A 14283-nucleotide genomic window follows, 5' to 3' on the forward strand; every position below is an offset into this window, starting at 1 on the left:
TATGTACTTACTTCGTTCATAACAAACATTTACAACGAAAATCTTAACTCTTCTTGTTGAAGCAACATCACTTCTTATATTTATATAGGTGGAGTTCATTTAATGTCTCCAGCACTTTAGTATACAATGAACTCCATTAAGAGTATCTGATCTTATCCTCTCTATGCAATGGACCGCACTAGTTCAAGGTGAAGCCAAAAAATTACTTGAAGGGGCCAAAGATGAACCATACATTTTTGGAGAGCTAAAGTTTTAAAAATTTGAAAAGATTACAGGATAGTTTTACTTTTCTTTGCTTTTCTCCCTTGTTTACGCCGCTGCACTAGTCTCTATTAAACTTGTTTTAACGTTAATTTTACTAATGCATCGCAAACACATAACAATAGAATTTTAAAGTTAGTTTTATTAATACATCGCAAACACATAACGATAGAATATTTATTACTTAATATAGTGAAAATTTTCTTTTCAAATTTTAATAAGCATGTAAGTTTAAATTTCACCATTTGTTGATTTATGTTGAGTTTATAAATTTTATATAAAAAAGATAAATACGCTCGTAATAATATTTATTATTTTTAAATAAAATATTTTAGTTAATTTTCAATTGAATTAATATTTAATTGATTCATGACACCTACTTAATGAGAAACTTAAATATAGTACATATACTGTAAATTAAAATTTATAAAATGTATTAAAAAATATGCAAACAACAGGGCAAGATGTAAAACACAAAATCAATTGATTAATACAAAGAACTCTAAATTAAGCATTATAAGAAAAAAAAATGTTTGAAGTACAGAAATTGATGTTTGATGACATTCCACCTATGATTTCTTGGCCTACACGCAAAAACAAAAAAACGAATAAATAAATATTCAGTGTATCCATCAAACTAACTGTTCTTTTGATAGAAATAAAGCCTTACCTTTTTCAGGTACTTGTCCTGAATCTTCAGTGCGTTTTGACATGCTTTCTTAGCATCCAAATTTCCAGTAATCTCACCCAATATCTACCAAAAACAAGACTTTTTATAGTCAGAAAAATTATGCAAACTCCCCGAGATTTACGTGCATAGGTACGATGGGAAGAGAGCGTACCGTCACAACATCATCGAGACCCTTAGCGTCCTTTAGAATCTGCCTATTCTTGGTCTCAAGGACGCTTGCAACAAGGAAAACCGAGAGCGCACAGTTTTTATCCATGTGTCCATTCTGCAGATTTTTTCTTTGAAATTTACCGTACCGCTTTAGCTCCTTTGCATGTAATGTTTGTGTACTGTTGCTATCTAGAGCTGCATCGGGTTGCTCGTACAACGAGAAGATATTAGGGTTGTATTCCATTGCCCACATAACCTGGAACCAGTCTTTGTCTTAGTATATAACAACAGCTTTTCTTTTCTAGATGTTAAAATAGACCACATTTCGACTATAAACTAGAAGTATTTGAGTTCATTTGCACTCACCTCCCAAAGATACAGAGCATCGACGAAGGAGAATTCTCTCCGGAAAAGTACCATCAGCATGCGAAACGCAAACAAATACTCCCCACCATCTAGATCCTCTGTCACATGAAAAATCTTGAGATTTTTGTTGACGTTAAGTACAACAATAAATAGAACTAATTTAGAAAAATAATGGGGGCAAAGGAAGGCATACCAAGGTGTTGATGAAGCTTAGGGTCAACAGTTTTAATTACTTGTGAAAGTATACCAAGTTGGGATTGCACTCCTATTGAACTTGTACTGCACCTAAAGTTTTCCCTCTGTCGAAAAGGGCAAAATCAGAGGTCAGACTATAAAACCATAAAACATTATATGGAGAACAAGCATCGAATGATGAGCTTATATGCAAAAGAGATTAATAATTAGGGAATGTTACGAACTAATTCCAAGGATATGAAATACTAAGAGATGGTGTATCATCGAACCAATTATTCTATCATCGATGCTGCAAGAAATAAACATTTTACCAGTCTGCGCATTGCATGCTCAAAGCACCAAAATGCATCGGCTTCATTTTCAAGAAGAATTACCATTGGAGAGCAAATGTCATTCATTCCTGCTCGTGAAAGAATAAAGCTAAAGACGTTGGAAACGAGAGAACTCTGGCTTGGTAATAAATAATGCAATTTAACAGCTACAACTCACCTTGAACATAACCAATATCATCATCTACCCATGAATATATAGCAAGAATATCCCAAAGTTTTGCTTGATTAGCTTCATCCTCGTAGAACACAAGTGCTCGATCAGTTCGAAAAACATCCAAACCTACAGACCAAATACGTCAAGTACATAAAGGACCATTGAAATTTAAACATAGCCACAATCATAATTTCAGATAGATGCATAGACGATCTAAAGCTACAAAGGAATCTCGGGTTTTTCTTGCTATTAAACCAGCTTACAACATAGGATATCCATAAGGTTTTATGGTAGAAATTTATGTTACAATACTTGAAGATGGTATTCCGAAGAGGAGAACTTACAACCAAGTAAGAAACATGTGTAGTTAAAGCCTTAAAGGACAGCTACTGAACTTATTGATCTCAGAAAAGGACTAAAAATGTTGAGCACTACCTCGAGAATCAACAAAAAGTATATGGAATATCCAATCTGTTGAGCATGAAATCATACACCGTACATACCAATTTGATGCAGGAAAAGCATCCAGTGCGCCACTTTCTTGTCTGAAACAGCACTTGTCACATGACAATCTTCACCTTCTATCGGTTGGCCATCGTCAGTAATAATTGGTCTAGTAATGTACTTTCCGCTACCAATGACCGGCACCATATTCTGGCATTCAGTCTTCCACATAGCATACCTTTCCCTGGGATGGTTAGCTCGAAAAGTTGAGTCACAATGATCAACCAAACTTAGGAAAAGTATATCATTGATGACAAGAGGGGGAAAAAAGAAGCAAAGCATTGTGAATGAAGAAAACTGAATGGTTCACAAAAGTTCCAGAGCAATAAAACTAGATGTGAAAAAAAGGAAAGGACACATGAAATGAATGTACTTTATACTTGATGAGATGCTAAAATCGATTTCCAATCATCAAAGGTACTGTTAAGTTGTTACCTCCTTTGCTCTCTGAGCTGATTCCGATCATCAAAGGTACTGTTAGGATCGAAGCAACCTAAAAGGAACTCCCAGACAAACCCTTTGATCGAAGGGTGAATACCCTACCACAACAAATCAAGTAAAGCTAATAAAAATAAACTCCCAATATCTGATACGAGTTGTTTAACTTTCAACATATATAAAATAGATAAACGTTAAACAATTATATGCAAACCACACCAATATAAAAAAACACAAATAGTTATCGGCTATTACATGGTTGTTACATATGGTTAACCATTCCAAAATGACAAAGAGCAGACACCAAGTTGAATAACAATCAAGAAATGAGACAAAAAATGCGTTTCCATAAACACATGAATATGCATTCATGTGGAAATATGTAAGTCATAGGATTAGGAAAGAGAGGGGAGATTAATAAAGATTGCACTTCTGTTCCTTTATATTTAGCAGTTTGAGCTGACTATGAGTTTAGAAATCACGATCTTTAACATTATTACATTCTTTTATCGTCGGACACAACTAAATTTGGTTGAGACATATGGCATAATATATGACAGTAAGAGTAATTTAGTTCCTTCTCCATAACCAACGGAGGTTTTCCTACTAAAAGAAATATAATACCGAAGGCAATCTTGCACTGAACAAATTTCATTAAAAACTTTAATGTTATGAATTATGATTCTTAGAAGTCTCACCTAATCAAATGATCATACCATCCAAAATCTTAAATACTACAACATACTCCTTATTCAATGTCCAACAGTTTGTATCAGTTCTTTTTGTTCAAATTGCACATACAAATACATATGTGTGTTCGAAGCAACATAACTATAAATAGAACTCGAAAGAAGGCATACTCCTCGTTGGATCCGTCTAAGAACTTTTTCTATATCAAGATGACCATCATCAGAGAATGCAGCATGCCATCTTCTTGCACTAAGAGTTTTCCCAACCTGAGAATAAAGGTGTAGTTAAAAAGCAAGGCATACAAAACATAAACAGGAATGAAGATTAAGGGAAGTGAAGAGTAAAAGATGGTAACCCTAGGCCTAAAACGGGTCTTTGGAATATCAGCTAAGCAATCGCGTCTTATGGGATAAAAGGCCTCCAATTCCTCTATTCCGGCATTTCCACCAAATAACTCTGCTATTGCCGCCAATCCAACCATCTAAACAAGTCGCTCTAATCATTTACTGCACATTAAACACAATCAAATCAAAGAAACTGTGAATATACAAAACATTAAATCATTGCCGCAGACAAAAATAATGCAAATGTCATATCAGTTTCATTGATTCATTCCCTAAACCCAGGGGAGGGGGGAATTCATGATTTAGACCTTCAAATATTGCTCAATTTCAAAACATCCCATCCCCCATTTTGGACCATATTCTTACTTTCTCTAACCCCCAATATCATGAAAGACCCAAACCTCAAAATACAGGAAAATACAAAAAAACAACACAAAATAGAATAAAATTTCTGAATTAATGAGAATCCTGAAGATTGAATCTTTACATGTTATTATTGTTAGTTTATAAAGCTTACATTGCAGAGTGGAGAAATCAAATAGAAAAAGGCCAACTTAATTGCAAGCAAGTGGCAAGGGGTTGAAAATACTACGAAATTTCCTTCATCGGAACTGCTTTCTTTTTCCCCTCATAGGAGACAAGAAAGAAAATGGAACAAGACAACGAAGGATTTGGAAGATAAATTAGTGGCAATAAGATAAGAAAATCAAAGGTTCTTTTTTTAATCTGTAAATTATAGTTGTCAATGGACAGATTTGCGAATTCCTTTTCCCAATGTCCTAAATCCGACAATGCGGGAAATTTCTTATTTTCTTTGACAGCGGCCTATTTAGAGAATGGACAGGTTTCATAGCGATTTTTTTTTCTCACAAAGCAAAATTTTTTTTAAAAAAATCCAATAAAATCACATGAAAATGTTTACTTCTGTTTTTGGGTAACTGTTCGTAAGGTTAACACCCAATCGAAATTTGGGAGAGTTTTGATAAAATATTAGGCTTGAAAAATGTGTTTAAGAAAAAAATTAAATCCGTTTAAAATATGAATTAAGCTTAAATTTAAACATTCAAGACTCAAATCTAGCTTAATCCGTCCGTTTTAAGTTTATATATATGTTACTTTTATATATTATTTAATTTAAAATACATTAAAATAATGTTAAGATATTATAAAAATTTCAATAATTTTTATTAAATATTAAAATAATATAATATAATTTTTTTAAAATTAAAAATAATATGGGTAAGCTGAAATAGACTTGGATTAATCTTTTGTAAATATGGACGAGTTTAGACAAAATTTTAGACTTATATTTTAGATCGGTTGGCCTTAAACAAATATAAATTATGTTAATATCATGCTAAAATTAATTATCCACCCTAACACAAAATTTAGAAGTTAAGTGCTTTTGACTATTATATTTTATATTAACTGTTTAAGAAGTATATAAAAATTAAATTAATTCACATTTTACGAATAGTTATATTAAATTATTTAGATATCACTTATTATTATGTTAAAATTTTAAAAATATTTTATATATAATTAATTTTATAAATAATTTAGATTAATTACTTGAAATATATAAGTTATATTTTATGTATCATTATATTAAATTATTTAAATATCATATAAATTAACTAATTTATTTTATTTTCCATGATCATGTCAGAGAAAAACATTTAACTTCCAACAACAATTTCTTACAGTAATATCAAACACTTAAATTAACAAAAACACACAAAGTGTGAAGAACCAGGCCTTAATCTAGTACCAAATTAAGACACTTCACCATTACCAGGATAGAAATAATAATAATAAAAAGAACATAGGTCTACGAAATTCTTCCTCCCAAATAATCTTTTACATTATGCTGAAACTCCAGTGGAATCCCAGAAGAGCATGTTAAAGAAAAAACAGCAGTGAAAGGAAAGGAAAGAGCCCATCGGGGGGACCCATACTAGCAATGTAGTTGATACCCGGGTGGCTGATGGTTTAGTTAAGGGGCAGGGCAGGGAAGGGATCATCGATTATCCTCTCCCCTTTTTGAATGAAGCAATTGGCTTTCCCTAGCAGCACAATTTTCATTGCGTCAAACTTAAGTCTTCAGTGCAGCGCAGCATAAATTTGCAAAAGGGCGAGCATATAGCATGCTGGTAGACATATACATGTAAAATGCTATTTGGCTGATAATCTGATCAGCTATATCTCCATGTAGCCACTCTTCATTCATCTCGAATATGTTTGACAAAGGGTCCTACGAAACTAGCTTCGGGGATTTTAGAATGGTGCTTCAAGGGACTCATCCCATACATCAGCACTTCCATTTGAGGCATCTTCAACATCTTCTTCCATTGAAAGCCTGATATACTCCCTATGTGCAAACCGATCCCACTCTGTCAAAGTTGGATCCTCTCGTTCCTGCTCACACACACAAAAAGGGCCATTGTCATCCCGGAGAACTGAACTAGCACTGATTCAGCACCCAATATCTAAATTGTGCAATGACTAACCTGCCGAATGAGGAATGGATCACGGGTTTCAAATGCCACAAACTTATTAAGATTAAAAAGGATGTTAAAAACATTTCCTGAAAGTTTGCTCCCTTTCAAGTCCTGTAATGTTATACAGTCTTCTCTCTGCAAAATATCAGCAAGCTAAATCATTCAACAAGCAAGTAAAATGAAATTACAGTTATTAGAAAGTAGTGCCAACCTCGGGTGCAATCATGTCAATTATTTGACACAATATGTCCTCAAAGAGCACAGGTTCTAGGGCCAAGCATTCCATTCGGTGCAGCTGCTCCTCGTAGAAAAATTGCATTTCATTTGGAGTGAGCACACCGTTTCCATCCAAATCAATGCACTTGAACCTATAAAGATAACTAATTAGATGTGGAAAGCCAGGATAGTGACTCAGAGAAAAAGCAATCGATGATATGAGGCAGAAAAGAAAGGATTGTTGCATACGAAGTATTGCACCATTTATGCCAGACAAACTGCATGACAATAATGCTACTATTCTTTTAAATATAGCACGACATATTGTGTATTATACACCATTCTTTCCATAAACCACCATGCTTAAGATATCTTAAAGCACCAAAAGAATTTTCAGTTGCACCATGCACATTGTTATCTTAAATCAAAGTTCAAAAGTTTTCCAGCTTCACATGCATTTTCAAAAGAATAAGGTAATTTGATATGATGAACAAAAGGACAATTTGCAAGAGAACTGGAAAAATAACTAAAAACCTCCTAGTGTCGGCCTAAGACTAGGGGAAGGGATTAACAAGGAGTCCCATGACTAGCCAATGTATGGACGGCAAGAATCCAATTCACTTCAAATAAGCAAGGCCCTGTGGTGTAATTTATTTTGGAAAATGAAAGGTAAAAACAAAAAAAAACATACCAATATTCAAGACTAGGTTCAGATGATTTGTCCTCCTCTGAGAGCATGAAGTAAACAAAGTCTTCATAACCCATCTTCCCTTCTACATCACCAGCAAACTTCCGAGGAGCCTGAGATGGAATTCATGCATTTATAGCCAGAGCACAACATATATAGTAAATAGTTTATTGTACTTGAAAATAGAATTTAATTGATTCAGAATTTTAGAGAACCAACGACCAGGGCAAACCAACCTGTGAAAAAATTCTATCAACGATTCTGTAGGTAAGGGCATGATTGCCATATCTGATGAGGTTTTCTCTGTCGATGAAGAAATCATGGTCTGTGTCCAACTCCCAGAACTTACAGTATATAACATAGAAGTGCTCATAGGAGAAGTACCTAAAAGACGAAGAAAAGAGGAAGTTGTATAATTTACAGCATCAGTAATTCCCTGACACAACAATTTAATAAACCCAAGCTATCCACAATGTTCAATTGTTTATTGACCATTCAGGAGAGAAAAGGGCAAGAATTCCCATGCTTTTACCAACCAACTAAAGTAGAGAGAGATATTGTAGTCTCAGTTTACATAATTACTGTTTGGTGTGTAAGGATTTGTATGTTGCTGCTTTCAATAATATAAAGTTCACCCGGATTCTAACCTAAGGACTTTATTAATGTCATCTTCCTCGTCTGCTTGTTGCATGGCAGAAATCAGTTCTCCACGTTTGAGCTCCCTGAGGGTAAGACGGCCATTTCCCGATCTATTCATGTGATAAAAGATTCTGTATATGACAGTTTCAGCTGAAACATTAACATAGAAATTTATAGTCCAGTATCAGTTGAACAGAATTAAATGTCCAGTTATTGGGGAAACAAAAATATACATAAATGAATGAAATGATCCTTGGTATCAACTCTTCTTGAAGCATTTTTCAGCTTGATGACGCAAGGAGAATGATCCCCTTGCCAACCTCTTTTTCTCCCTTAATTTTAAATTAGTTTGTAACAGTTCCTGAAGCAGACAAGTTGTCTTAAGAATCAAGCAGAACAATGCCCATCTTTAAAATCTTTTTTATTTAGCCCTTAATTACACAATTATTGTACAAAAAATGCATAGAATCCCTGGATTATGGTTCTTTACTTTTATCATGAAGTTCAAGAGTTAATTTTTGCTGAGATTTCCACAGGAAATTATAGAATTGGACGAATTCAGTCTGCCAGCCAAAATTCAGGATGTATTTATTTAGTAGTGGATCTTGGGACTAAGTTTTGAAGGGGCCTAGTAAAATTTTCAAAAATTTTAGGAGTTTAATGAATTTTTTTATAAAAAATTGGGGGTCAAATTATATTTTTTGTGAGATTAATGAGAATTTTCAAAAATTTTACAAGAGCTTAATTAAAATCTTCAAAAAAATAAAAAGTAAAACGAGTTTTCAAGAAATTTTGAGGGCTTAATTAAAATTTTCTAAAAACTTCAAGGGAGAAATGAAATTTCCCAGAGTTTTCGGGGGGGCCTTCACCCCTCTACAATCCGCTTCTGTATTTATTTGCTTCTGAGAGAAGGCATGTCAACCCCACAAGGGAAACGCCTAGGATTAGATTTCAACTATATTAGCAATTTCACTCTGACGCATTCAGAAACCTTCCAAATTTTAATTGTAGTTTCTTCTAAAGCAGAGAAGGGAGGGGGGGGGGAACACTAAAGTAAGATGGTTCAAGGAGCCTATAAGAACATTAGTTGTGTTGTTGTGTATTATGCATACAATTTTTGATAAATTAAGAGCCTATGATGCTCTCCAGTCAACATCACCATCCTTGAGAATGAATCAATCAATGGGATAAACTGCATTCAAACTAGCTAGTATAGATTGCATGTTCAAAAATAATGTAGCTTTGCACGAATAATTTCAAAAAAGAAAAGAGATGGGAAAAGGAAATACATTCACAACTTAATAGGCATTATTAAAATAACTAACGACTAATGAAATGCATACCGTATCTATCTTGAAATTCAGGTGTGTTTTGCAAGAATTTCAATCCTGGATGGGTTGCCAAAAGCTCTCGAAGAATGGGTCTGAAGTCAACCTGCATCCCAAATCCCAAATGATAGTATAAGTATAAAATACATGAAAGTTTAGGCTTTTGAAATTACTTAACAGAAGAACGTGTGTTAATCAAGACAATTTTTTCAAAGCAAACAAAAACGGAAAACCTAATAGAGGTGTAGTACAAAACAAACCTGAGTGAGGTGCTTGTGGCCTGGCCGCTTAAGAAATTCAAATATTTGAGTGGCTACATCCATTGTCAGCATATTGCCATCCACCCAATACGTAATGAAAGCATCTCTGAAGTGAAATGTTATACTTAATAATGTATGATAGAAGCACTTATAGGATGAAAAGGCAGTCAATGCCATCTACCCAGTACTTTTCACGAGACATTGTTTAAGCAGTCAGAGTTATTCTTCACATAAAACATCTATTCATCTATTAAGATGCATAGAGTGCATACCTGGTCACTATTCCCATGCAGTCTACATCTATCTTTCTAAAAAGCGCGGAAGATAGGAAAGATGGTAGCTTGCAAACTTCCTTTGTCACTGTTTTAAACTCTGCATGGCAAGGGAAAAAACGTTAACTTCATTCAATTTTGAAGGGACTTTTTTAAACCTTAATAACTGAAGATAATGTGCAAAGGGCAAAAAACAACTTCAATTATAAAATGAACACACAAAAGTCAAATATATATCTCACCATCTATTAGCAATCCATTTAGAGGATTATTGAAAAGGTGATTAATTTTAGAAAGAGATTGTTCTTTCAATTCCTTTGTAGGAGGACAACCATTTTGGAAATAAAACTGCAAGCAATTATCAGAACAAACTTTATAATTAATTTTTAGCAAATTTAGATAGCAAAACCCAAAAACCCAAATCTAAAATAGCTTCAAATATAAAAATATCCCAAAGAGAACTTCCAAGAGCAAACAAACCTGTGGAATGACTTCTTGCATTGGATCACTAAATAATTTCAATGGAGAGCCAAGAGCTGAAGGGCTGGATTTCTGCTTTGATGAGCGAGGAGAACCCGATGAGCTTCTTGGAGAAAGTGGAGGTGCATTGACACTGGAAAACATGGAAGGCAATGAGTTGCTCCCAACAGCATTTACATTAGAAAAGTTTGCACAGGCATTGACTGCAGTCCCTGCCTTTGCATCATTGATCAAAGATTTCACCTGTGCTCAAGAAATGAAAGCTCATTGCATGAAAAAAATATCCAAATATTGATAGATACAAATTGTTAGCAATAGAAAATCGCAAACAGGAAAATGGCCTAAAACTTGTCTTGGTCCCCTATTCAATCAGATTCAGTCATCAAGGAAGTAAAAATTAATCCTATCATAGGCATTTGATAAAAAATAAATGAATAATAGAAATAACAAAATCTTACAAATTTCTATCATAAATTTATAGGTAATAAATGCAGTATTACCAACCCCCACCCCCCCCCACCCCGGTTTCCTCCAAAATGAAGGGAGAGAAGAACTGAAGTACAAATTAAATTAACGCATCAAACTCTAAACATAATTAGCACTGAATATAAAGATTACAACCACAAAATGCATCCAACTTATGAAAATAATGCGGACATACTTGTGTATATAGAATACCATGTCAATAGGCCTGAATTTCATAACCTTTACTGAGAACTGACGACATTAACATGATCCAAATCAAGTATTTGCATTTACTATAAAACAACCAACTAAATTACTCTATGACTACAAGTCAAAATGCCAGAGGTGCTTGTTCTAGGTTGCAACTAAGTTTGTACCCACTTACTACCCTTGAAATAACCAGTTATTGTACTCATCTAATCCTCAAAACTTAAGTTTTTTTTTCATATGGGTATTATCTGGAACCGGTGTTCATGACCATCCATTCATGTAAACCTACACTGGTCATAACACATAAGGTTTACATCACCAGTCAGCTTCAAAGACGACACCATAATTCATATTACTAATTCGTGTGAACTTCAATTAAAACAAAATAATTTTCAGATTACAATAGTCAACAATATTAGACAGTATTTTAAACAATAGGCAGCCAACTAATCTAAATACAAATTATTAAAAGAAATTAGAAAGAAATAGTAACATTAGTTTAACTAAAAAAAGTACCAGATTGCCAGTCTCCGGAAGTGAAAGCCATTGAGAGAACAAGTCATCGACAAGTAGAGGAGTGGTTTTTAGTGCAAATGGGGACACTTCAGGAAGCTGCAAAAGCTCAGGGTTCAAACAAGTAACGTCTTCCACTGGATCGATTTCCATTTTTAAAGACAACGACATCTCGCCTACCTTATCAACCACGCTAAACAATTCCACCACTCCAAACCCCCTAACTTTTTCAGTTCTTTAAATACAAAAGTCAACAGAAACCAACGCCACTTCGCTTTCAAGAATTTTCCAACTTTAAAATTAAAAAAAAATTCGTTCCCAAAATAATTACAACACTGCACTCCAATTGTTACGGAAAAAAGACTTTACAATCTCTTTTTTTTCCCCTCGAACCGGAAGCAGAAAGCCACCGCTTAAATCATTCCGTTCACCGAAACCCTAACTGTCGTCAAGTTATGAATAAACCGAAACACCAAATTCTTCGAAACTTCTGGAAAGAAAATTTTAACCCGGTTTTCCCTAGTAACAAAACTTAGAAATCACTTTCCTCCCAACACTTACTGTTCGATAAAGAAACTCACGACTAATATATATGTATAACGCTAAAAGGGACAATGAGTTTTGGCGGGAATTATTTTAAAAAATGATATTGATGAAGAAGAAACAAAAGAATTTTATTATTATCGGAATTTTCTTACAGAGAGTGGCGATGGTGGAAAAAAAGAAAGAAGAAACCGCTGTGTGCGGCGGAGGAGGAGGGAAGGTAGAAAGAAAGCAGCGAAGCGCGTGGAGCGTTTCAGTGTTGTTTTTGTAGGTGAACAATGAAAATACGTATATTTATACGGTCTAGTTGGTTTGACCAAAGGTCATCTCAACTGTAATCCTTATCCGTTTTTTGTTTGGCTATCCAAATTATTTATTAGTTTCCAAATTACTCTTAGCCGTTGGATTTCCTTTTCTCTGAGTATCAACGGTGTTCGTGTCTTAGGCTCTCTATTGTTTGTTTTGGATGTGGGTGATGTAGACTACACGCGTGGTTGTTAATAGAATTTTAGGGTGACTTTAATTTTCAGTAAAATATTTTTCCTAAAATAATTTTTAGAAAATATTTTATTTTTTTGTAAAATAATTTACTAGAAAATATTTCTGTTTGGCAGATTTTCTGAAAATATTTTTGGAAAATTTATTTTACATATATTAATATATATTAATAATTTTTATATTTTAAATTATTTTTACATATATTACAATTATTTATTTATAAATAAATAAATCAAAATAAATATATAATAATACTCAATTATTAAGCTACAATATTAACCGTCATAAATTGAAAACAACCAAAGTCAAATAAATCATTTGTAATTGTGTTAAAAAATAAAAACAAGAGTTGAATAATTATAAATTGAGCTTCCAAACCACAATTAAAAAAATACTAATCTATGCATTTAAATTGTTATAGACTTTGGATGTATTTACCTACCAATATGAAACTTTGGATCTTTTAAATAGATTCGGCAAGACCAAAATGTTAAACAAAAGACAAGACATATACCAAATCCTTAGTAAATTGTTATAGACTGTGTTTGGCGTAACTGCTTAAGTGCATCTGCTATCAAATTGCTAGCCACTTACAACTAAAAAAATGGCAATGTCTGCTGCCAGGAAGCTTGCTGGGTTCAAATCAAAACACACAAAAACCAAAACTTAGCCTAAATAATCTAATCATAAAACACCACTCCGACTGTTAGCGTTGCATTAACTGATTCACCATCTGCTATCAAATTGCTAGCCACTTGCACCTTTCTTTAATAAGACTTTGATTACTTCTAGATGAGACCCTTGAACAGCATAGTGAAGTGGAGTGAATCCCTTGCAATTAGTGGCTCTCACTGAAACTCCTGATGAAAGCAGAGTTCAGACAACCTCTAGATGTCCTTTCTGCACCGCAAAATGAATCGCACCCATGCTATCCATGGCAGCAACACTAACATCAGCCTTTTGCTTGCAAAGATAACTCACTACCTGTGCTTGCCTTTTGGAAGGCAAAAACATATACATATGGATATTCTGAACAACCCAAAAGAACAAAGTTGTCACGGGGCAGAATTGAAGTTAAATATCCAGGTAACTATCATGATCTTTGAAGCCAATAAGATAACAACCTCAAGACATAGATTTAACTTCACATCAACCTTTAAAAATGGTTCAGACATATTTGTGTCCCAAGTAATATGATTTATCATAGTAGCTGCAAAATTCAAAGCAACATTAATAGTTACAACATGGTACCAAATACTTGCTTTATATAGCACAACATGCATTCTTAAATATTCTGAAAAGAAAAATCTTCATAGGCTGTCCATCTTAATTCTGTTATCAAGGATACAATCGAATGAAATCTATCCAAACACACACAAAAAATAGGTCGTACCCAGTGTACAAGGATTTTAGCTATAAACAGGGGCAGGTCTAATGTATGCTGCCTTCCCCTATTCACAAAGGTTGTTTCAAGGGTTTGAACCCATAACCAAGTAGATAGCAAGTCAGGGACGACCTTCAAAATCTTGCTTATTAAAACACAAA

At 33.9% G+C, this 14283-nt stretch overlaps 2 protein-coding genes across 6 annotated transcripts; both read right to left on the reverse strand.

Moving 5' to 3' along the window:
* Positions 1 to 726: 726 nt before the first annotated feature.
* LOC105767908 (uncharacterized) lies at positions 727 to 4931 on the reverse strand. Of its 4 annotated transcripts, none has more exons than XM_012587490.2 (12): positions 4643 to 4931; positions 4137 to 4287; positions 3952 to 4047; positions 3089 to 3192; positions 2653 to 2837; positions 2153 to 2275; positions 1975 to 2063; positions 1662 to 1767; positions 1469 to 1566; positions 1104 to 1358; positions 932 to 1015; positions 727 to 845 (listed from the first exon to the last, which is right to left on the reverse strand). In XM_012587490.2, exons 2-12 carry the CDS (start codon positions 4260 to 4262, stop codon positions 831 to 833), a joined length of 1281 nt encoding a protein of 426 aa, XP_012442944.1. In that variant the 5' UTR covers positions 4263 to 4287; positions 4643 to 4931; the 3' UTR covers positions 727 to 830. The 4 variants fall into 4 exon arrangements, with proteins under 4 accessions (XP_012442944.1, XP_052490011.1, XP_052490012.1 ...); XM_052634051.1 differs by lacking the exon at positions 4643 to 4931 and adding an exon at positions 4434 to 4603; XM_052634052.1 differs by lacking the exon at positions 4643 to 4931 and having other exon boundaries at positions 2153 to 2224; positions 4137 to 4604.
* Positions 4932 to 5870: 939 nt separating this feature from the next.
* Positions 5871 to 12552, reverse strand: LOC105767901 (serine/threonine protein phosphatase 2A regulatory subunit B''alpha). Of its 2 annotated transcripts, XM_012587472.2 has the most exons (12): positions 11701 to 12552; positions 10510 to 10752; positions 10272 to 10377; positions 10030 to 10129; positions 9758 to 9863; positions 9513 to 9603; positions 8178 to 8319; positions 7767 to 7914; positions 7534 to 7643; positions 6838 to 6994; positions 6636 to 6761; positions 5871 to 6543 (listed from the first exon to the last, which is right to left on the reverse strand). In XM_012587472.2, the coding sequence occupies exons 1-12, from the start codon at positions 11866 to 11868 to the stop codon at positions 6403 to 6405; spliced, it is 1638 nt and encodes a 545-aa protein (XP_012442926.1). In that variant the 5' UTR covers positions 11869 to 12552; the 3' UTR covers positions 5871 to 6402. The 2 variants fall into 2 exon arrangements, with proteins under 2 accessions (XP_012442926.1, XP_012442933.1); XM_012587479.2 differs by lacking the exons at positions 10272 to 10377; positions 11701 to 12552 and having other exon boundaries at positions 10510 to 10658.
* Positions 12553 to 14283: the final 1731 nt, after the last annotated feature.

The sequence above is a fragment of the Gossypium raimondii genome, chromosome 7, assembly GCF_025698545.1.
Source record: "Gossypium raimondii isolate GPD5lz chromosome 7, ASM2569854v1, whole genome shotgun sequence".
Classification (NCBI taxonomy): domain Eukaryota; kingdom Viridiplantae; phylum Streptophyta; class Magnoliopsida; order Malvales; family Malvaceae; genus Gossypium; species Gossypium raimondii.

Coding starts and splice junctions, on each gene's coding strand:
- LOC105767908 (XM_012587490.2), bottom strand. CDS start 4,262: ATGGTTGGATTGGCGGCAATAGCAGAGTTATTTGGTGGAAATGCCGGA. Junction 2,838..3,088: donor CAGCTCAGAGAGCAAAGGAG/GTAACAACTTAA, acceptor TAACCATCCCAG/GGAAAGGTATGCTATGTGGA. Junction 2,276..2,652: donor GCTTTTCCTGCATCAAATTG/GTATGTACGGTG, acceptor TTTGGTCTGTAG/GTTTGGATGTTTTTCGAACT.
- LOC105767901 (XM_012587472.2), bottom strand. CDS start 11,868: ATGTCGTTGTCTTTAAAAATGGAAATCGATCCAGTGGAAGACGTTACT. Junction 6,995..7,533: donor GAACCTAGTCTTGAATATTG/GTATGTTTTTTT, acceptor TTATCTTTATAG/GTTCAAGTGCATTGATTTGG. Junction 6,544..6,635: donor ATCCATTCCTCATTCGGCAG/GTTAGTCATTGC, acceptor GTGTGTGAGCAG/GAACGAGAGGATCCAACTTT.